This window comes from Mustela nivalis (assembly GCF_964662115.1).
Source record: "Mustela nivalis genome assembly, chromosome: 17".
In the NCBI taxonomy this organism is placed as follows: Eukaryota; Metazoa; Chordata; class Mammalia; order Carnivora; family Mustelidae; genus Mustela; species Mustela nivalis.
In genome coordinates, this window is record NC_139036.1 from 45,423,373 (window position 1) to 45,446,740 (window position 23,368).

The window sequence follows — 23,368 nt, forward strand, 5'->3', positions numbered from 1 at the left end:
GAGCCCACCAAGCTGGGGGATTTAACTTAGGAAAAAGATGAATCCTGCAGGACTTTAGGATAGAACAGCTCTCTTCATATGCCTTAAGCGCTTGCACAATGAAGGAGAAGCATACTTGTTCTATGTGGTCTTAGTAGGGAGAACTAGAGCTTGTAGGAGCTCAAGGATATACATCTCACCTTAACATAAGGAAGACTAACATGAATGGGTGTCCAAAAACTGGCACGCAACATTCAAAGAGAATGATTCCCCTGTCACTGCAGGAATCTAAGCTTAGACTAAAGAACTCGACATTTAGCAAAAATAGGAGAGAAAAACTCAAACAAAAGTGTACAAACTAAATGACATTTAAGATCCCTTGCAATGCTGAGATCCTGTAACTCCCACAATATTCTCTGACAGAACCAGCTAGTTTTGCAAAGACAATGAGCTTTGAAATAAATAATCCAGGAAAGAAAAAAGAGACTAAAGGCTGGGAAGATAATAAGGGACTACTGCTTATGTTCACTGAAGCTATTAAAAAAATAAAAATAAAAAAGGAATGATCCAAAAAATGAAGCAGAAAAAAATTAGGAGTATTCAATAGTGGATTTGAAAAATGCATGCACACACATACAGCTAACTGATTTTTGACAAAAGAGCAAAGGAGATACAGTGAAGCAAAGATCGTCTTTTCAAAAATGGTGCTGGAACAACTAGACATCCACATGCAAAAAAAAAAAAAAAAGGAATCCAGACACAGACCTCATACCCTTCACAAAAAACTAAAAGCAGGGGTACCTTGGTGGCTCAGTGGGTTAAGCCTCTGCCTTTGGCTCAGGTCATGATCTCAGGGTCCTGGGATGGAGCCCCACATCCAGCTCTCTGCTCAGCAGTGAGCTTGCTTCCTCCCCTCCCCCCCTACTTGTGATCTCTGTCAAATAAATAAATAAAACTTTTAAAAAAAAGGATGCAAAATGGATCCCAGAGTCACATGTAAAACGCCAAAACAGTACAACTCCTAAAAGACAACATAGGGGAAAAAAATGGGGAAAAAACCTAGATGACACTGGGTATGGTGCTGGTTTTTTAGATACAACACCAAAGGCATGATCCGTGGGAAAAATATCTGGTAAGCTGGAATTTGTTAAAATTGAAAACTGCTCTGTGAAAGACTATGTCAGGAGAATGGGAAGACAAGCCCCGGACTGGGAGAAAATACTTGCAAGAGACACACGTGATGAAGCACCGAAATATACCAAGAACTCTTAAAATTCAAAAATAAGAAAACAACCCAAATTAATAATGGGCCAAAGATGTTAATAGACACTTCACCAAACAGGATATACAGACGGCAAATAAGCATATGAAAAGATGCCCTACATCATATGTCATCAGGGAAATGCAAATTAAAGCAACAAAATACCACTACACACCTATTAAAATGGCCCAAATCCATGAGATTGACAACACCAAATGCTGATGAGGATATGGAACACAGGAACTCTCATTTGTTGCTAGTGGACATACAACATGGCACAGCCATTCTGGAAGACAGCTTCTTACAATACTAAACCTACTCCTCTATGACCCAGCAATTACACTCCTTGGTGCTCAACAAAATGGTTGAAAACTTACTGTCCACACCAAAACCTGTACACAGATGTTTACAGGAGCTTTATTCATAATTATTAATAAATACCCAAACTTGGAAGCAAATGTTCCAGAAACATTTCTGTATCTAGTCGATTTGCGCCCTTTTTACTAATGAGGAAACTACACTAATGAGTCACACAGTCAGTCAATGACAAATCTAAGACCAGGCTCCCAAACTCTTGACCTTGCCCATTAGTTTCCTAGTAAACCATTAGAGTTCTGACATTTCTCTCTCTCTTCCAGAGAACCTATTTAGTGATTGATTTCATCTATAACATTTTGACTTTTTAAGAAGGAACTCTAAATTTAGTAGTGCATGAGAAAAGTTTACATTTGGGAATGCTCTTTGATTCCGCAATTCTACTTGCAGGAATTTATCCCAAATAAATACGGACATGTAAAAAAACATTTAGCTTCAGGGGTCACTATCACAACACAGTGTATAATAATGAAAAAGTAAATATAATTGATACGTCTAACTATAGTGGGCTGATGACATTTTCATTCTATAAAATAAAAAAAGTATAGAATATTTAAGAAAAACTTCACTGAGTGGAGGAAAAGAGGTTACAAAACAGTAAAATACATTTTTCCCCCTCCATGCATACATATATACACATGGGTATATATATATCCAAAGCAAAAACTAACAATATACTCCAGATATTAATAACAGTTTTCAAGTTTTTTTAATTTTACACTAATTATCTTTTTATTCATGTGTATTTTTGAAATAATAAACACATATTTCTATAATTAAAAGAACTAATAAAAGTATTTTTATAAACAGAAATCTTAGATCTGAGAGATCTAGAAGACCCTATCAAAGCTGGGAAGATGATGAGCAGATTTAAAAAAAATAAATAAAAGTACTATCTCTGGAATCTCCAGGCCCACCAGAAAACCTGAAGTGATCTAAAGGCAGGATGGAATTTTCTGAATCAAATTCAGACTTCAAAAAATACTGAAGTTTATTCTAGAGAATAGGAAGTATAGTTTCACATCCAAGTTGTGAAATCTGGACTTTAAAAACTCAGTAATAAATCAAGTTATTTTCAATGGCTGAATCAAGAAGCCGAAAGGGTACCAGGCTGGGAGCAAGGCAAATTGGATTCTAGCCCCCCTTCCTGTGACTGTAGCTTAAATAAGCTGCTTACTCTTCTGGGGCCCCAATGTCCTCTACAAATCTACAAGCCAAGAATGACATGAACAAAAATCAGTGTTTCTCAAAACTGATGTTTCCTTGCAACCTTATCTTCATGTATGCCTAAATAAGTTTAAGTAAATTTGGAAAATTTGGGACTAGATAATTTCTAAGGTCTCCTACTCTAACCTGGTCTAATTCTGATTTAGATATATAGCTATCTTAATGTACTTAAATCTACTATATTTACAGATACACAGTCTACTTGTGGTTATCTCAGAGAGAGGAGTATTAGATAATCCAAAGCGGGTGACAATCCTTTTGAGCAAATGTCATACCTTGACAGCAGCAATAGAGAACAGAAAGCAAAGAGGCTACAAGCGAAAGGGGGCAAAATACTGTCTGAGAATGGACTGGAAAATTAAGGTAATAAATGTAAATAAGGTCTTTTATTCTGTTTCTAGCTATCCTTCTAGATGATCTTTTCCTTCAAATTCTTACATGAGTTGTCAAAAACAGAATTATTCAACTTACAAGTTCAACCCATTCAACTTAATAAAAATTCGCTTTTAGATAAAATGAAGACAAGGATTTAATCTTTTGTCTACAGTGAAAAACTATCATCCTTCTCTCCTCGTGAGGACACAGTATCCCACCTGGAACCATTGCCACTTATAAGACAAATCTGAATTTTGGACATGTGAGTTCTGTCATTTATTAGCACATCTTGGCAACCTTTTCCACCCAGAGAAAGAAGAGCTTACAGAGAATCTGTAACTCAAGCAAAGGGCATCTTCTCTATCTCCCTTGGTCTAAGCTCATCACAGCCACAACTGTTGCCTAAATAAGGAGTTACAGAAGAAGCCAAGTAATCATGTGGCCAACAGAAAAGCAAAAAAGAATCAATCAATAGAAGTCTGAAAAAGTTCAGACTGAAAAAGTTCAGCAACACAGGAAAAGTGTCAGGCAAAAAAGTAGCTGTGGATCAGCATAGAGATGTCCCTGGAATGCACTAATAAGCAGCAGTCTAGATAATTCTGCGTATATCTGAGATTTGACTGAATGTATCTGTGTGGCTTGCCAGCATTCTAATTATAGGTTTATCCTGTAGTAACCATTCATTATCAAAAGGCTCTTAAGTCTTGCTAAGTTTTCTCCCTCATGACAGGATTCTAGGTCGATTTTTTAAAAATCAAAGCACTTCCAAAAAAAATTACATCATTGTGGATAAGTTCGAGTAAATACATGTATAAACGGTAGAGAAGTTCAAGCTACAGATGTATGTATCTTTATATATCAATTTTCAGTCACTCTGGAATAGGAACAGAACTCAAACTATCACCTGCCCAGAGAAAAGATACCATGTGAGAGCCTGAGGTGTTAATGAAGAAGTCAAAGCCACATGTACGGGAAATCTTTTGAGTGCTGAATACATTACCTACAGTAACTTTCAATGTCAAATTTTACACCATTAAGAAAATGGTATATGTCAGGGATTTACTGCCGTCTACTCTAACTTCTTTGAAAAACCTGAAAGAACATTGTGTTATTTAAAAAACAAAGCAAAACCCACATTTCTTGCAGGTTCTTTAAAAAAATTATAAACATATAATCAAAGGTATATTGGTTCAAGTAACAAGTCATATGGAACTCTAAGAAAAGTCTCATTAGAATCACGGTAGAAGTACTCTCACGGTAGAAATACTCTTAGAAATAATCCTGTGTTAAGTTCTGGGCAGCTTTTTGCTAACATTATCCCTAATTCTTTCCTCTACCTCCCTTCCTCCAGTATCCTATCAAGATAGTCTTTTTTCTAAGTCAGTATTCACATGTAAGAAACTGACAAGATTTATACAAGTCGCAGAGCATTTACCAACTCCTCTCTGATGGAATGTGATAAAAAGTAAATATAAATCAGCCAAAGTATGAGTTCACAAATAAAGAAAAAATATTTCTAAGTGTCCCCTTGACTACCTTATCAACAAACACTATTCAAAATAGGCAATTACCAAACATTATAAGAGGATAATCTAAGGCGTTAACTACCTTCAACAGCAACAAAAGTTTAAGATAAGGAAACAGATCTATAAACATTTGACTAAAGGCAATGATTAAAGATTTTTGCCTCTTACAGAGCTGTAAGAGTACCTTAGGCAACGGAGTCATCACACCAACCAGCCACCTCTATGGAGCGTTTGATAGTGAGGATGAACAGGAGCGGGATAAAAAGATGGTGAAAGGCACCCAGGGGTACAGAGGAAAGGGACAGTAGCGTGACCCATCAGAGGAACTGGAATAGGACAGGCTGGCTGGAACCCAAGGCATGGGGGAGCGACAAAGGCTGCATGCAGGAAGAGGGGAAATTAGGCAGGGGCCAGGACACATAGGGTTTATAAACCAAGCAGGGAGTTAAGGAGAGCTAAGGAGAGTTTTAACCAGTGGAGTGACAGGATCAGACTTGCCTTTTCATAAAAATCGCTCCAGCTACACTGTGAAGAATGGACTGGAGAATAGCAAGGCTGAAGGCCTGCGGAGCCATGCAGGCAAGGGGTCCTGATGAAGGGAATGGCAGGGCGGTGCGGGGACGGACAGACTGGACAGGTCTGAGATCGTGAGAAACTGTAGCACTGACTGGGAAGAGGAAGGGAGGAAGAGAGGAGAGTTCAAGAAGGGACCCACTTTTTTGGCTAGAGCACTGCCTGAGACAGAAAACGGGAACAGGAGCACGTTTAGAGAGGATGGAGCGGGCAGCTGAATAAATTCAATTTTGAACTTATTTGTGTGATCATGAGATAGACAACAGGTTATACTGATAAAAATCCGGAGCTTTAAACAGACGGAGATAAAATATGCATATTTGAGAGTCGATGGCATAAAGATACTAACTGCAGCTATGGAAATGGATGTGATAAATTCTACACAGAACAATCTCAGAGTGAGGAAAGAGATCTTCAGACTCCTGAAGAACGCCAGCATTTTTAAAGGACACAGACACAACCCCCCAATACAGACAGCCAGAGGTAGACGGAAAATCAGAAACCCTTGGAGTGAGAGAAACCAAGTAAAAAGGATATTTCAAGAAAGAGTGGTCTAAATAAATAAAATCTTAAAAAAAAAAAAAAAAAAAAGGCGGCACCTGGGTGGCTCAGTAGGTTAAGCCTCTGCCTTCGGCTCAGGTCCTGATCTCAGGGTCCTGGGATCGAGTCCCCATTGGGCTCTCTGCTTGGCCAGGAGCCTGCTTCCTCCTCTCTCTCTCCACCTGCCTCTCTGCCTATTTGTGATCTCTCTCCGTCAAATAAATAAATAAAATCTTTAAAAAAATAAAAGAAAAGAAAGAGTGGTCAACGGAGATTGAACTAGCCTTCCTAAATACAAGTCTCAGTAAATCTTCCTGTCTTCAATTCAGGTTCTAGCTTCTCCTCATGGTAATGAAAAGATATGCAATGATATTCTCCAATCCCCCCAAACTAGGTCCTCCTGGTTTTCTCATTTCTAACATTTGCTCAGTGAGACCCGACTCCTCCCCTCCAACTCTTGTCACCCACAATCAGTAATCACCAAATTCTGCCAATCTCATCGCTGTAACACGTTTTGTGTCTTTTCTTCCTGTTCCATCTCTACTGCCACCACCCCAATCCAGGTTTTGAGGACCACACAAATGGAGAATCTACTGGTCTCCCAAGCTACGCAGTCTTCCACCTCTTCTCTAGAGTAATCCATTCACACAGAATAACCAATTAACTATTCTAAAACATTCACTTCATCTTATTCCACTGCTAAAAATTCTCCAATGATTCCTCATTATAATCATTTGTTCAGAAATTTCATTCATTTAGGGGCGCATGGCTGGCTCATTGGTAGATCATGCAACTCTTGACTTGGGGTTGTGAGTTCGAGTCCCACATTGCATGCAGAGTTACTTAAAAATAAAATCTTTTTAAAAAAGTTTCATTCAGGGACGCCTGGGTGGCTCAGTGGGTTAAAGCCTCTGCCTTTGGCTCAGGTCATGATCCCAGGGTCCTGGGATCGAGCCCCGCATCGGGCTCTCTGCTCAGCAGGGAGCCTGCTTCCTCCTCTCTCTCTGCCTGCCTCTCTGCCTCCTTGTGATTTCTGTCTGTCAAGTAAATAAATAAATCTTTAAAAAATAAAAAAATAAAAAGTTTCATTCATTTAACAGATATTTACGTGGGCAATACTTCTCAAACTATCTATGCTAAGGCCCAGTTTTTTTCCTTCAAAGTTTCTAATCAATATTTTTGCAAAATACAATAAAAACATTGTGCTAATATAAAATTGTTAAAAAAAAAAAGTTTCTAAAGCCTTATTCTCAGTTTCAATATTTATCTCATCTTGGACTGGTAACAATGGTTCACAGTCCAGCAATGGTCTGTAGGCCACATTCCAAACAGCCCTGATATTGATAACACGTTGCTAAAAAGACGCTATGACTGTGCCTCCAAAGGTCTTAGAGCAGTGGTTCTCAATGCAGGGCAATTCTGACATTCAGGCGAAATACTTTCGATCACTACACAGAGGGAAGGAGGCAGGGAACTACTGGCATTGAGTGGATAGAGGCCAGAGACAGTGCTAAACAGCCTACAACAAACAGAACCAGGCCTTTCTCCCAACAAAGAATTATCCAAAATGTCAAAAATGCTGAGGTTGAGAAACTCCCCCTTATGAGTGTAATACAAATGAAAAATTATAGGGTATTAAGAAGAGAGCTACACTTTAAGTATATACAAGGTACAGAGGAAGCATAGAAGAAGCACCTGAGTCTGTCCTGAAGGTCAAAGAGGTTTAGTATTTACAAAAAAAAGAGAAAGAGAGAGAGAGAAGTCCTCATCTCCCAATTCATCACTTTCCACATACAACCCCAATCTAACTTCTAAATCTAATTTCCTGCTTCTTCCAACAACAGCTCTGCTAGACTGGTCTAAGCTGTGAATTCTACACCTTGCTGAGTCTGTCGCTCTTCCCAGCGCATGGACAACCGTCCTTTTTTCCTCCTATCCAAATTCATTCAGCATTCAGGGCCTCATTCAAGCTCCACATCCTCCATGAAGTCTTCAGGGATTCTCTCTCCTAAAATTGCTATAGGACTTTTCACTATACCGCTCGTTTGGCACTTTACCATATACTAACTTCTGATATCACTTGTTAGGTTATGGTGCTTAACTTCTAAGTGATTATTTAATTTTAGCATTAATGTTTCATCTCTGAGTTCACTTAAGACAAAGCTTCCAGATACACCCATAGCAATCACTTCATTCCCGTATTAATGATACCATAGGTACCGAAAAACACACGAAGAAAGTGGACTAGACTTATTAGTAAGCATTAGATAGACACTACAGCCCTACAACCAATGCTTTATGTCATTGAGCTCATGATAATTCGAATGGATCTGGTTACTAGAAACATAGTTTATTTATAAAACCTTAGTGTTGGGACGCCTGGGTGGCTTAGTTGATTGGACGACTGCCTATGGCTCAGGTCATGATCCTGGAGCCCTGGGATCGAGTCCCACATCGGGCTCCCAGCTCCATGGGGAGTCTGCTTCTCTCTCTGACCTTCTCCTCGTTCATGCTCTCTCTCACTGTGTCTCTCTCAAATAAATAAATAAAATCTTAAAAAAAAATAAAATAAAACCTTAGTGTTACAGAAACTTCCTTCCCTCTCATACATTGAGCACTTATACTTCTTCTCCAGGCCAAGAGAAGTCCACCGATTTTTGTCATATGTAAGTCCCAGAAAATCTGCCAGAAATAAGAAAATTTAAAAATCTCAATTGGGACAGTTTCTCTGCTCAAATTTTAAAACCCAAACAGATGAAGAGATCTTTACATTTTTCGTCAATACTCTCCTGCCATATTTGGAAATACTCTCAGATTTACAAAATCTGAGATTTTGGAAAAGGCCACTAATCTCAAAAAGAACAAGGGTAAGAGGAAAGGGGGTGAGCAGGAGACAGAAGAGAAGGAGGAGGAACAGGGAGAAAGAGGAAGATGAAGAAGGAGGTGGTTTAATTCATTAGCAGAGACAGAGAGGCTGGAAAAGTTTAAACAGTTAGAAAGTTGTCTTATCTGATACCTAAATGCAGAAGTCTGACATCCGCAGTGTATTTTCTGAATGCTTAATTATACTGGTGTGTGGGCAATGGCGGGGGGCATGAGGCCAGACCTACAGACCTTCAGGGTTTCGGTTAACTCCTCTCTTCTGTCCCACCCTCCTAGGCCGTCATGTCTAAGTTCCCAGAACCTTTCTATATGGAAAACTTGGCAAATTTCTTTGAGAATTAATTAAGGGAGAAAGGAAAAAGTGGCACTTATTTACTCATTATAAAACCTTCTTTGACCTAAACTTCAGGACTTCCTTGACTCCCTGATTCTTTCCATCTCTCCAGTACCCGGAGAGACAGCTGAGAAATCAGAATTTGGAACCAGACGTCCTACTTCCAACCACAGCTCAGCCACTTACTTGCTGGACAAACTTAGTAAGTCACTTCCTTCTCCTCCTTCAAGGGTTCCTGAATCAAGAGAACCAAGTTCTAGTCCTAGTTCTGCCTGTGACTTGCCTAGTGATCTTGGGCCATAGTTTCTGCATCTGCAAAGGGAAGCCAAGGGCTTACACTAGATCACCAAGGGCGATTTTGCCCCCCAAGGGCCATGTTGGCAGTCTTTGGAGATATTTGTGATTCTCACCACTAGGAGTAGGGAGAGAGCCACTGGCATCTAGTAGGCAGAGGCCAGAGATGCCGCTAAACATCCTACAATGCACAGGACAGTCAGTGCCTCACACCCAAGAATGATCAGGCCCCAAAATGTCTATGATGCCACAGTTGAAAAACCCTCAGCTCTAACTCCCTCAAAAACCACCTCAGAAGCCCCAAGAAGTGGGGTTGAGAAGGCCCATTTTAGCAGCTTTATAGGACAGGCTTTCATGACAAAAGAACAATGTAAGTGTTAAGCGTACGGCCGCTGAGGCCAGACTGCCTGGGTTCACATCTGACTCCCTAGTTATACGTCTTGGACTAGTCACTCAACCTTTTGAGATTCAGTTCCCTTCTCCATATGGGGGTGATCCAGTACCTACCTGATAAGGTTGTTGTGAGAATTAAATAAGTCAACCTATGTAAAGCAGTTAGATCAGCACCTGGCACTACAGGAGCATTAGCCACCGTTGTCATCGACGTCATCACCGCCAATCTCAACACGGGAGTAACAAGGGAAGAAATACCCACCACTTTACGTCAGGAGTTGCAGGAGCTGGATTCCTTGGCAGAAAGGTGTAAGGACCGAGCAAACTCAAGCACAGGTCCTCACACATCACAATGTCTGCTCTCCCTCAAGTCCCTGTGTCCCACGCTCTCCCCTCTTAGGCTTCCACAGCTGAGTAAAGGCCCAGATGCAAATGCAGGGAGTACAGACTACTTATACCCATTAATATAAGGAAGAAAAGTAACAGGAAGAAGTAGTTTGTTACATATCAGGAAACCGGTTTTCTCTTTTCAGTGGAAAAGGACAGGTGCTTCTGACTCCCCTCTGTCAAGGGCTTCCACCAAAGTCCGGGGGGGGGGGGTCCCCCTTACCCTTGTGCTCTTCTCCACGGAAACCTCATGAAGGACATGGGACACACCTGTTCTCACGTTCCCTTGCTTTGCTGACAGTGAAGCCACCACAAAAAAGAGCCTGTGAAACAAGGCTTTTGGTTGTTTTCTTAACTGCACAAGTAGAAATCTAAGATCACAGTAAAACATTCAGATGCAGAAGTACAGAGAGTAAAAGAACAAAAATCTCCCTGTATTTTCCAACCTAACTTCCCTTCCACATAAGTAAACAATTTTTTTTCAATTTAATGCATTTTACTTTCAGTTTGATATATATATATATATCTTATTAAGACATCTCTATATAGTAGCAGCTGTAGCATTTTAAGACCCATTTCGCTGTGTTCAATAGCAAGGCTAAGAGCATGCAGCGTAGTTTAATTACTTCCTTACTGCTGGCCATTTAGGTTCAAACTTAGACTAGTGACTCAATTATGGACACGTAACTGACCTGCAGTTTCCAACAAACCTAATCCATTAGCTTCGACTCAACAGACAGCTCTGCCTCCTCGAAAGATTTATTTCTAGGAGTTTATCTATTAATAAAAAATGCTGACTGAATTTACATATGGTTTGACTCTGAGATATGAGACAGCTACATTTTTTCTGCTCCAATATAAGTAAATTTCACGTACAAAATTAAAACCAATAAAAGAATTAATTCAAGGTTAAAAATTCCAACTTATTTTTTAAAAAGCACCTATAATATTTTTTTAGGGTGTTTGCTTTAGCTCTAAATCCTGTTCTAGAGATTTTTGGAAATCACATGGTCATAAGCCATTTCTTCTTCTAGTTTAAAAAAAAAAAAACTTGACAAATTTCCCAACATAAAGTTGGAATTAGTAAATTAGTAAGTTATTACTGCTTCATATTCAAGCATCATCTATAAGTACTTGGTGGTAAAGCAGAAGAGGAAAGTTTTGCATCTCTAACTAGTGAGCCACTGCTTTCTTTTCCTTTCCTAATAAATTACAGGCAGACTTGAACAGATGTCAGGTTGGCATTCAAAACCTAAAATATAGCTGAAAAGCAAGTTATGACTAATACAAGGAAAAAAAGATGAATGTCAGAAAGCTTCATTTTTTTTTTCTTTTTTTCAAATTTCAGATAAGCTCTTTAGCCTTAGGGCTCCTTTTACAGAGCCCTGGAGTTCGGCTAGATGTCTTAACCCCCATTTAAATTGCAATCTCCCCTCATGAGTGGGGGTGTGAAAATGCATCTTAAGAGTGTCAGTGTTTATGTTAATCTGAGCAAGAACTCTCGCTCTCCCCAATATGGCGCATACAAAACCTCAGTGCCCTTTCTTCCACGTATTTTATTTGCACTGTTCTTGGCGTGTGAAAGATGTCTGCCTGCCACTGAGAGGCTCCTTATCTTCTCGGCGCTCTACGCCTTAGAGTAACTGCAGTTCCCCTTACGGTATCAGAAAAGAGTTGCTTTCCTCTAGAATTTCAAAAGAAATCTTAAAATACAGATTGAACATGGGCTTAGAGAGGGAGGCCTGGAGAAAGGGGACCAAGAGGAGTCTGCTTCCAAGAAAGGAGGGGGCACAAGAGCTCACAGAGGCTCTCTTCCCCACTAGGTGGCCTGGATCTCGGCAAGGTATAGCGCCCCCGAAAGGCAGTGTGAGGCTGGAGGCCTTCAGTCTGCACACCCGTTCCTTCCAGCTCTAAGATGGGTAACTTCTGCCAAAGCCCCTTTCCTTGGCTACATGTAAACCCAGTCCCAAAACGACATCAAGAGGTGCTAATTCTTTAACAATCATTCCACTGTCCTTTGAAGAGGATTTTTTGGTGGGTCTTTTTGTCCTGGCATTTACAGCTTGCAGGTAATTGGAGAGATGCTGAAAAATGAAGTTTCTTTACAGAATGTCTAGCTTTGCCAACAAAAGAGCCACGACAAGAACTGAGGTACTTGATCAATTAATGACCCACAACACTCTCCATAAAACCGCCTGCCGGGGAGAAAAGCACAGTGACTGAACACAAGTACACACGCTGCCACCTGACTGAGCTCGAGGACCTCCATCGGCTGCTGAGGTCATTCACTGTGACTTAGAGACACAGGTTTGTGACGCCCACGCCTCTACCCTGGGACTCGGACGGAGCTCCTAGGACACTGACTGCATGTGCGTGACCTTACCTGACCTCGAACGTTCCTGTGACACTGTGCGCCTCTGGTCAGCCCTTTGGTCTTCATACCCCTCACCAGCAACAGTTTGCACATTTCTAAACTACATCCTCAATGGTGAAAAGGAACATGAAGTTTTATGGGCAAAAGGAAAGAACTCTTACCTAGAAGCAAAATTGTCACTCATGAACACAATGAGAGAAAAGAATTATAAACTGATCGCTCTGTGAACTTGCAACTTTGATATACGGGTAAAGAGATCCATTTAGTTAAGATTCCTACTAACAAAGCAGACATAACTCTAGACTCCATGGTAAACACCACCATTTGGTCTCAAGCCAAAGGAAAAAAGTTCTCTGCTTAACACAAAACAAAACAGCTCCATAACCTACATAAATTATTCTTTTCTAATCACTATTTTTTCAATTTTAACTGATTTAAACAATCATACCCAGTGTCTAATCAGATCCCCAAACCACAGATGTTTAGCTATTTAGTTAATAAAGAGTGAGGAAAAAATTAGACAATTTTGTTCCCACCTGGCAGAGTAAAAGAACATAAGTATATATAAAAGGAACTTGCACAGGGTCATTTTATATTCTATCCAAATGTAGCAATCTGTAGTTTTATATACCTTTACCAAAGCCTAATGGGAATTTTATAACTATACTGTTCTTAGACTGTAATGAGGTATTCTACTATGTAATTCTCCCAAAATTCAAAGGAAAAAAGAAGACTCTAATGGAAAACAGGGAAAGACACATGTATAGCAAGAGATTTATTTCCCAGCCATTTTACTATAAAAATGAGCTTTAGGACACTGAAAATCTTCATTCAGAATAAAGAAAATAATGCCTTTCAATTTAGCCCAAAAGCAAAAGTAGTTTTATACTTTTTGTCTTTTAAATCAAATTGGTAGCATGAATCTTGACAGCAAAAAGCCATAAAGATAAAAAAAAATTATTTAAAGAACAGAATTCATTTTTTGTCCAATTAGTGTAAAAGTATTAGAAAAATAAGTCCACAAAAAAGGTTCTAGATAGTAGCCCTCACAAACAAAATTCAAATCCATGGTTCTTAGTCAAAAAACATGATGACAAAAAAAAACAAAACAAAACATGATGACAATAACAAAAAGCCAACTACTATAATTTAACTAATTTCAATATGACTGCAGAAACACAGATTAAATTCACTCAAAAATTCCAAATCTGTTTTGATTGAATTCCAAGCTCTCCAACAGCTGGCAAAGTCACAAGTTGACCAATATGAGTTTTGCTCCTTTTTGTATCATCTACCCAACTGCAGACAGAGACCCTAATGAGCAGGGTTTGCATAATGCACAAACAGAAAATGCATATCTAAATAAGTGAATCCTTGATCGCTTCCAAAAACTGTGAGAAAATATTTATAATGCAGCTTATAGCAGAAGCCATTATTTTTCTACTTGTTGGCTGGATAATATAAATGTTCGAAGAAACAGAATCATTAGACTCTGCACAGGGCTCAGTCGTGAAAACCAGTGAAAAATGTGCCATAACAATAACAGAACATTTAAAATCAACCTTTTATCTCTCCTGATACCCAAAATATATGCAAACAATATTTCCATGTCTTGATCAAAAAGCTTTATGGACTTACGGTGCTTCAAAATACACAGTACCAAGATAGTGAATTACCACATTTTTTACTGTGTTCCAAATTAAAATTCTGTTTTTTATGGACTTGGCCTTTGTTATCTTTCAGATAAAAAAGTCTGTTATTGCCATCTCAAGGTGTATAAAACTCAGGTGATGAGGGTCTCTGTCATTTTCTCTTAATCCAACTCCAAACTCGACCTTTACCCAGAGAACAGGTGTGTGCTGTGCCTGTAATTTATCAGAGTGAAGGGCCAGGCAGAAAGGCTACCAACAATAGGCGGCTAATAGAACCAAGCACTTAGTGCCTAGAAAGCAGTTCTTTTCCCGACCATACTTTTATCTGCCAGTAGCAATGGAAAGATAAAGAATGATGGAGGTGAAGGGAGTAATATATTCATATTCCTTCAGGTTTTTTTAAGATACTGTTTTTATACTAACAGTCTGCCAGAAGCTATTATGTTATAAATTCCTTTCTCAGAAATTCTGTTGCACACATTCCAATTCAACCTATGATATGGATATGAAAACAGTCATGACAGCATTTCCACTATGGCAAATCAAGCCACTTCACACAACGATAAATTAAATAAACCTTCAAGAAGGAAATGATAAATGAAAATAGCACATTTCTTTATATGCCAACTATATGGAAACTCCCATGTATATCCTGCATTTGTCTTCTTGGATCAAACTTATCTAATTGAAAAACGTGCCAAGAATCCATTTACTAGGTATGAAGATGTACTAATCGGGTAATACAACAGCACAATAAAAAGAGGCCGTAGCTAACATAAGAACAATGCCCACAGTCTAACAGATAATGACGATGCAGCAGCGTAAATCTTAGACCCACAGTGGCTCTTTAGAGTCCGGTGAAATTCCTAAATGTGTCTTATAGAAAAACATTCATAAATAAATAAATAAAATGAAATTGCTAAATATGTCCATACACATATTTAAATTAATAAATAAATTAATAAGATAAAGTAGCCACAAATATTTCTACTTCCCCCCAACACTAAAATGTAATTTTAAATATTCTAATACTTCAAAAAATTTTTTGAACATTTTTTAAAAAGAAAAAATTAGGACACAAAAATACACTAGCATGTCTGAAAAATAATTTCAAAATGTTATTTTAAAAAAACACTTCATGGCATTCTTTTCTTTTCATTTTTTTTTTTAACAATACAAGATTTTATCAAATTTTCCTTTTTAAACTCACCCATCTGCTCCACAATCTCTGGAGGAAATACTCGGGACGCAAACGCTCGTCGAAAAATATCTGAAAACTCCTTGTCCAGACCTCCTATTCCCATTTTTTCAAAGTTCCAGTCAGGATTGATGATAGATTGGCGATTTTCCTTGGTTTTCGCTTTGCCTATGTCAAACAAAGGTAATCAAATGTGAAACAAGAATTTCATGACTAGGTGAAAAAAGACAGAAATCGCTGGGCGCTCTTAATGCATAAAGAGAAGCTATCCTATACAAAGATGAACATGCTTTTAGCTGGTTTTCTAATAAGAAGAATGAGTTTTGCTATGTTAACTAGTTGTGTGGACCCACTCAGGGCCAATAAAACATTTCTAAAATGTCTAAACTCATGCAGTAGTCCATCTGTAATCAATCCGTGGAGACTGGTCTTATTAACCTCTAATCCTAACCAAGTTAACTAACTCGGCTGATGAAAGCAAACACCATGTGTACATCTGATGAAGACAACACTAGTTGCTAGAAATGCAACTGAAATCTAGCAATCCCTCAAGGTTCCTGAAGCAAGTAGATTTCAAAATACATGTATTTATCTAGATTAAGTTTATAAACCCCTTAGCCTGAAAAGATGCACTGAGTAAGTCTGATGTCATTTGTTTTTTCCCCCACTTGCACACAGAAGTCTAAAATTATCCTAAGGTCTTAATGATTTCAAAATTAACATTTCCTAATTTTCAAAGATAAAAACGATCTAACTTAAATGTCATAGTGCCACCTAAAGTAACTCAAGAGAACCACATTAGCCATATCTCAAAAACAATAAAAGTGCCTTAATACACTCTACGATAAACAAAAAATAAAGTGATACAGTTTTTTTTTTAATTAGGGAAGAAAACGTCACATTAGAAAAAGTTTACCTAGTTGGTGATTTTATGGTTAGGGTTTTGTGGACTCATTTCCTTTATGAAGCTATGAAAAATATATTTCTTACACTCTACTGCCCTCTTGTGGGCATGTTAAATCAATACACAATTTTATTTATCAATGGAAAAAAGCCCATCAATCTCACCTTTGCACAACTTAGAAATACCCACATTGTATGAAAGTCATGCAACTCCCTTAAGATAAGATACCTTAACAAATGGTGTATGAAAGGTGTGTGAAATACAAAGAAATCATTTCAGAAATGTACTGGATCAATAATAGGAGATTCTGAAAAATCTTATCTCCATAAGACAACATACATAATCATTAAAAATTATATTGTTGAGGTGTATTAAGAGGCTTGAAATATGTTAAGCAACAAAATGAATTATAAAACATTATGAAAATAAAATAAAATTTTAAGATTTTAGAGTGTGTGAGTTGTTCTTGAGTGAATATCAGTAATTTATAAAACAAATATTTTATTGCAAAATTAAGAAAAAAACAGTAAAGAGGGAATGATAATTTATGGATCAATAAAAAAGGTCACATATTTGAAAGTGAATAACCTTGGAAATAATGGTATGCAACCAGTGAAAATCCTCTGCTTTGTACTTGGGAAGACATCAGCATAGTGAAAATCACCCTGAATCGGAATTACCATACAGGCATCATCATTCTGGTTGAGTTACTTTTCTTAGAGTCCAGTCTGCGTTACCTAACAGACAAGAGTAGGACTGAGCTATGAATCTGTGGGAAGACTTTCCTTACCTGCACATTCACCATTTAACTCAGTCACTAATAGAAATGATGCTAATGTCATATTTAACACACCACCAAGTGAGGGGCAGTCTACAAATAACTAACCAGTTCCCAATATGCATACAGACACGTTATGCACCAAGGTGTATGAAGACAGTGGAAGCCTAAGGAACTGTCAGGGACCAGAGAAGACTATGGAAACTAAACAACTAAATGCAATGTGAGATTCTGAATCAGATCCTAGAACAGAAAGGACATACTGAAAAAACTAGTGAAACCCAAATAAAATCTGTAGTTTAGTTAGTAGCGACATAGCCATGTTAACTTAGTTTGGGTAACTGTACTATGATTATTTGAGATGTTAACACCAAAGAAGCTGGCGAAACATACAGGACCTCTCTGAACTATTTCTGCAAATCTTCCGTAAGCCTGAACTGATCTCAAAAATAGAAGTTTAAAAATTAGGGGCAACTGGGTGGCTCAGTTGGCTAACTGTCAGTTGGCTAACTGCCTTCAGCTCAGGTCATGATCCCTGGGTCCTGGGATCGAGGCCCACACCCGGGGGGCCTGCTCAGTAGGGGAGTCTGCTTCTCTCCCTCTCCGTCTGCTCCTTCTTGTGTGCTCTCCCAAATAAATAAAGAAAATCTTTTTAAAAAAAAGTTTAAAATTAATTTTATTCTGTATTTTCTTCCAGATTTTTAGTGTGATTACTAGGAATTTAAAAATTACACATAGAGCCCACATTCTGTTTTTAATGGACAATGATGACCTAGTGAAGGTTTAAACTTTATTTTTTTAAAGATTTATTTATTTATTTATTTATTTGAGAGAGAGCGAGCCCAAGCAGGGGAAGCAGAAAACAGAGGCGGAGAGAGAAGCAGGCTCCCTGTGGAGCAGAGAGCCTGGTGCAGGGCTCGATCCCAGGGCCCAGGGATCATGACCTGAGTTGAAGGCAGATGAGTAACTAACTGAGCCACCAGGTACCCCAAACTTTTTATCTGTATTGGCACATCAGACAGTGATGAAATACTGCGTGATTTTGTGATAACCCTTCTCAACAGAGGTGCCCTGATTCTCCTTCCAGACTTGAAAATCACGGTAGCTGAGTCACATATGATAACAGAGATCGTCCCACTTTATTCAGACTTTTCTAAAAATTGCAAATCTTACCAATAAGATTAAGTGATGAATTTTCTGCTTTTTCAAATGCAACTTGACTGTTTCCAACAACCAGTCCTACTTCAATCTATATAGAAAGACAATAATTAGTAGTTAGCCTAAGAGTGAACTTCTGGACTTCTCATAGCAAGGCCAAAAATGAAGGGGAAGTAAGATCTCTTTGAGCAAAGCAAGTCTTCCAAACTATCATCTAAATTCCCTTCATTTTTGTCCTAACCACCTTCTACTATTTCTACTTAATTTCAATGCATGTATCTTTTGAAAATGCCTGACTTACAGTTATTATTTATGTACAATAATTATCTGCATTCAACCAGATTACAAGTACACACACAAACTTCAAATTACTATTAAGTCTGCAATTAAGTGTAATTCACACTATATTTTGATAAGTGTTAGCTATAAAAGCAATGTTTTCTCCCTACTACCTAAAAAGAAAGAGTACATACAATGAAAGAAAACACTGAGCATGAGAATGGCTAGAAATGTTAAATTAATCTTCGCAATTCACATCACAGTGATTATTAGAAATAAAACATACCTTCTGTCTTTTACCTGTCGCAGGCTCTCCCTTCAAGATGCTAGGATCCATGGCTTCAATGTCCTTTACCAGCAAACCAAAAAGCTTTTCGTTGAAGCTAAACACAAGCTATGTCGAAAAGAGATAAGGGGAGAAAAATCACTTCGTGATATAATGGCGGGATTCTCACATCATCACCAGTGTTGTCCAAATGCAGGGAAGGCAGCTTTCTTCTGTATATCTCTCTCGACTCTGCTCCACAGGCAAACGACTCACACAGGCAATGAGAGGAAAAGGGAACTAACACTGACTATCTTCATGTGCCAAACAAACACTACAGGATGTCCTATACTTAACAGTCACGAACTCTCTTGGAAACAGGTAGTCTTCCTCAGTCTTACTAGCAGGGGAGCTGAGATCCAGAGAGGGCCTAAGCAATGGAAGCCAGAGTCCTAGTCAATGACAGTGCCAGGATTCAAGCGTGGGTCCTGGGTCCATAACTTGAAGATTCATGCCTTTCTACCACCAATACAAATCCCTGCCATACCAGTTCACAGACAGCTTCTCAATGCTCATTCATTCACCGAGTATTTACTGAGCGCCTTCTACAACCTAGGCCCTCTCTGCTGGGATGTACGATAACGACAGCAGGCAAAGCTGACCGCCAATGCTGCCACTACTCATCACTACAAATGGGAATCGATACAAGAACAGTGATTTGGAGTGAGATATTTATTTCTTCTCTGCATTACGGAGGATTTTTCTCTCATGGGTTTATAGACATCTGCATGTTACTGGGTTTTAAATGATTACAAATACCAAAGCATCTTCTATTAAAGTAGTAATGTTAAAGGAAAAGGTAAAAAACAATGACGTTTAGGTAAGCAATTTCAGCATCATTATTCATCAAAAAGTATAGGGGTCCAGAAGGAGTAGAGCACAGCTCAAAAAGCAATGGACAGGTGGTCACCAAATGATCAGCGGACTGTCACCTGGGGGAACCTCCCCGGACCATCTAATCTCAAGCAGCAATCATGCTGGTTCTCCAGCACATTGTCTCATTTTACTTACATGAAAATACTTAACAGTGCATGGCAGTTCTTGCTTTTTTTTTGTCTTTCCCAACTAGAAAGTAAGCTCTGTAAGAATAGGAAATAAGTGTATTTTGTTCTGAGCTGCTAGAACTAAAATAGTAGCTGAAACATACTAGGTTATCCAGTAAGTATTTGTTCAATTAATTAACTGTTTGGTTAACTAATGGGTTCTTGTCTCAGCTATGGCTGTGGCTGTGTAGCCATGGGCAAATCATTTACCTTCTCTGAATTTAAAAATTACTCATTTGCAAAATGAGGAGGTTAGACAAGATAACCTCTGAGTGGGGGAAAAAAAAGATAAACTCTGAGGTTCATCCCAATTCTAATACTCTTAAAAATAATAATAAATGCAGGGACACCTGGGTGGCTCAGTGGGTTAAAGCCTCTGCCTTTGGCTTAGGTCATGATCTCAGGGTCCTGGGATTGAGCCCTGCATTGGGCTCTCTGCTCAGCAGGGAGCCTGCTTCCCTCCCTCTCTCTGCCTGCCTCTGCCTACTTGTGATCTCTGTCTGTCAAATAAATAAATAAAATCTTTAAAAAAATAAAAAATAAATAAATGCACTATAACCCTTTTCTATCACTGACTCAGTTTCACTTGTGAAAGTTTGATTATAATAACATAGGGATTATCCAGATGCCTGGTCTTGTTCTTCCAGATTTATGCCATTACACTTAGATGAGAGAATCCAAAGAAGTGACACTCCTTTCATCCAAAAGCTAGTTCTTTCTACCACTTCTCTCACTGCCTGTTCTGCATACTCCCCCAGAGGACAGCCTGCAAGGACAGTCCAGGTAAGTCACTAGAGATCAGAATGCCATAAGCAGCGATTCACAAACTTTTTGGTTTCAGGGTCTCTTTACATTCCTAAAAACTTTTGAGACTCCCTAAAGAGCCTTTGTTTAAATGGATTACATCCACTGGTGTTCACTAAAGTAAAAATTAGAACAAGAAACTTAAAATGTATTTGTTAATATAAAAATGACAATAAATTTACTATGTGTGAACATAAATGACATATTTTTAACTTATTAAAAAAGAACACCAATTTCCAAAATAAAAAACGTAAGTGGAAACAGAGGCACTGTCACATTTTTACAAATCTCTTTAATGTCTTGGTTAAAGGAAGACAGCTGGACCCTCTCATCTGCTTTAACAGTCAGTGTGCCAATGAGCTAGCACACATCACACAGTTTGCAAATCTCCATCGTACATTCATGAAGGAATAAGAGGAAAAAGAGACATGACATCTTGGCATTTTTATGAAAATAATTTTGACTTTGCAAACCCCCTGAAAGAGTTTCAGGGATTCCCCCGGAGGCCTCTGGACCACACTTTGAGAACTACTGGTATGGAGCTATGAATGAAAGGAGGAAGGAGTTAGAAACAATTAAGAAAAGTCACAAAGCTGGAGAAAAAGTCATGATGAGGTCAAAAGAGAAATGATTGTTTAAACATTCAAACAAGCAGCAAATAATGAACTCACACAGCTTTTTAAGTAAAATTACAAAAGAACAGAATTTCTTCCTAGGATGTTAACAATATATTAACTGAAGTCCAGAAAAAAAGGCAAGATCAGCATATCAGTTTTAAGGATAAAAAAATCTAGGCTTCAGATGTTCCATGAAAAACCTGAAAATATATACACCTAATTGTCTTAAGATTCTCAAGTTAGTTCACAATCAAAGAATTAAGAATGACTTTTCTAAAGAAATATCAGTAAAAGAGAAAGCCATCTGAGACAAATGTATGTCCCACATGAATGTCCCACAAAAAGAAAAGTAAGAAATCTGAGAAATATAAGTTTGCGGTGTTTCCAAATCCACAGAGGAAAGAGTTGCTATAATTAAATATGACACTGTAACCCTAAAAGCTACTATAGAATTTTTCTGACTGGACTCAAAGGTTCAGTAAACAAATCTCCATCACTTGTTATCACTCAACTGGATATATCTGTCCATATATGAAGCTCCTCCCAATTTCTAAAAAGTAGAATTATTATTTTGGACAACTACAGGGGTTGGAATGCCTATTAAGTGGGAGGAATGAAAGAAAATTCAAAACCACCTGCTGTCCCACTGAGAACGCCTGGTTGTTGAACTGCTGAATGAATTCTGCTGCCATCTTGTCAGTATCATAAGGGTTGGAGTCAATGCTCTTTTTCTGCAGGAAATCAATCTCGATGGTCATTGTGCCAATGCATTGTTTCGCCTTGTCAAATGTATATAAGGACACTAGGGGAAAAAAGAAGAAGCATTTTTAAAACCTCAAGGACACCAAATACTTGCTGTGCTGTGGTAATTACAAGTTTCACATAAATGAAGCTTAAAAGAATTCGACCAAAAGGGGGTTTTCCATGGCCGTCACTAGAGGGAGACACAGGCAGAGATTGAAGAAAATAATAGAACTACTGAAGTCTTGCTCCCCTCTGAATTAGGACATATTGAACAGCACTCTCCCTCTACTTCTATCCCTCACCGGACTCTCACAGGAAATCACAGCTCTTCCCACACGGTCTCTGCATCTTCCTCCTTTTCATTTAACAGAGGACAAAATGACAGCATGGGAAGTACCAGCGGAGTTGACATAGCATGCTGCTTTCAAACAAGATTTTTGTTTGACACAAGCAAGAGCTACTGTGAGAAGTGTGTGGACTCTATTGCCCTACCAAGTAGGTGTGTAGGTCCCCTCCCACCCAAAAAAGGCTTGAGAAACAATATTTACTAGGCGGATTTGCTCCAGAGCAACTTAGAGTTTGACATTTCTTTTTTAATACTACAAGAATATTTACTGAGCACCTACTATAGTCAGCAAACTACAGTAGGTACTCCATGCACAACATGCAAAAGAAGGCAAGAACCATGTTTTTAACTCATCTTTGTATGAACAGCACATAACAGCAAAAAACCTAATCTCCATGCTATTAATAAAGTAGGCAAGACAAAGGAATTTTGGAGTTGAAGTCTTTGTTTCAAAAGATTCTGTTAGGAGTCACCTAGGTGGCTCAGTCAGTTAAACATCTGCCTTCAGCTCAGGTCATGATCCCAGGGTCCTGGGATAGAGCACTGCATTGGGCTCCCTGCTCAGTGTGGGGGAGGGGGTAGCTAGCTTCTCCCTCTCCTCCTGGCTTGTGTTCGCTCATGCTCACTATCACTATCTTTGTCTCTCTCAAATAAGTAAATAAAATCTCAAAAAAAAAAAAGATTCTAAGTAAATCATCTAGCTTTCTGTGTCTTGATTTGTCACATCTGTAAAACAAAAGATGGAACTATATAAACCTTTGTTTCTTCCGCACCCTAAATTCTGTTTTAAACTTATTTCTTTTTTTTTTTTAAAGATTTTATTTATTTATTTGACAGAGAGAGATCACAAGTAGGCAGAGAGGCAGGCAGAGAGAGAGAGAGGAGGAAACAGGCTCCCTGCTGAGCAGAGAGCCCGATGCGGGACTCGATCCCAGGACCCTGAGATCATGACCTGAGCCGAAGGCAGCGGCTTAACCCACTGAGCCACCCAGGCGCCCT

At 38.6% G+C, this 23,368-nt stretch overlaps 1 protein-coding gene across 1 annotated transcript in view; it reads right to left on the reverse strand.

The window, feature by feature from the left end:
- Positions 1 to 23,368, reverse strand: part of NSF (N-ethylmaleimide sensitive factor, vesicle fusing ATPase) — a gene marked incomplete at its 5' end in the record, with an annotated part of 150,442 nt that overhangs the window by 84,481 nt on the left and 42,593 nt on the right. Inside the window, 4 exon segments of the mRNA XM_082706496.1 lie at positions 15,384 to 15,539; positions 18,227 to 18,302; positions 18,777 to 18,884; positions 21,915 to 22,081. Of these exon segments, the coding sequence (XP_082562622.1) occupies positions 15,384 to 15,539; positions 18,227 to 18,302; positions 18,777 to 18,884; positions 21,915 to 22,081 (507 nt within the window).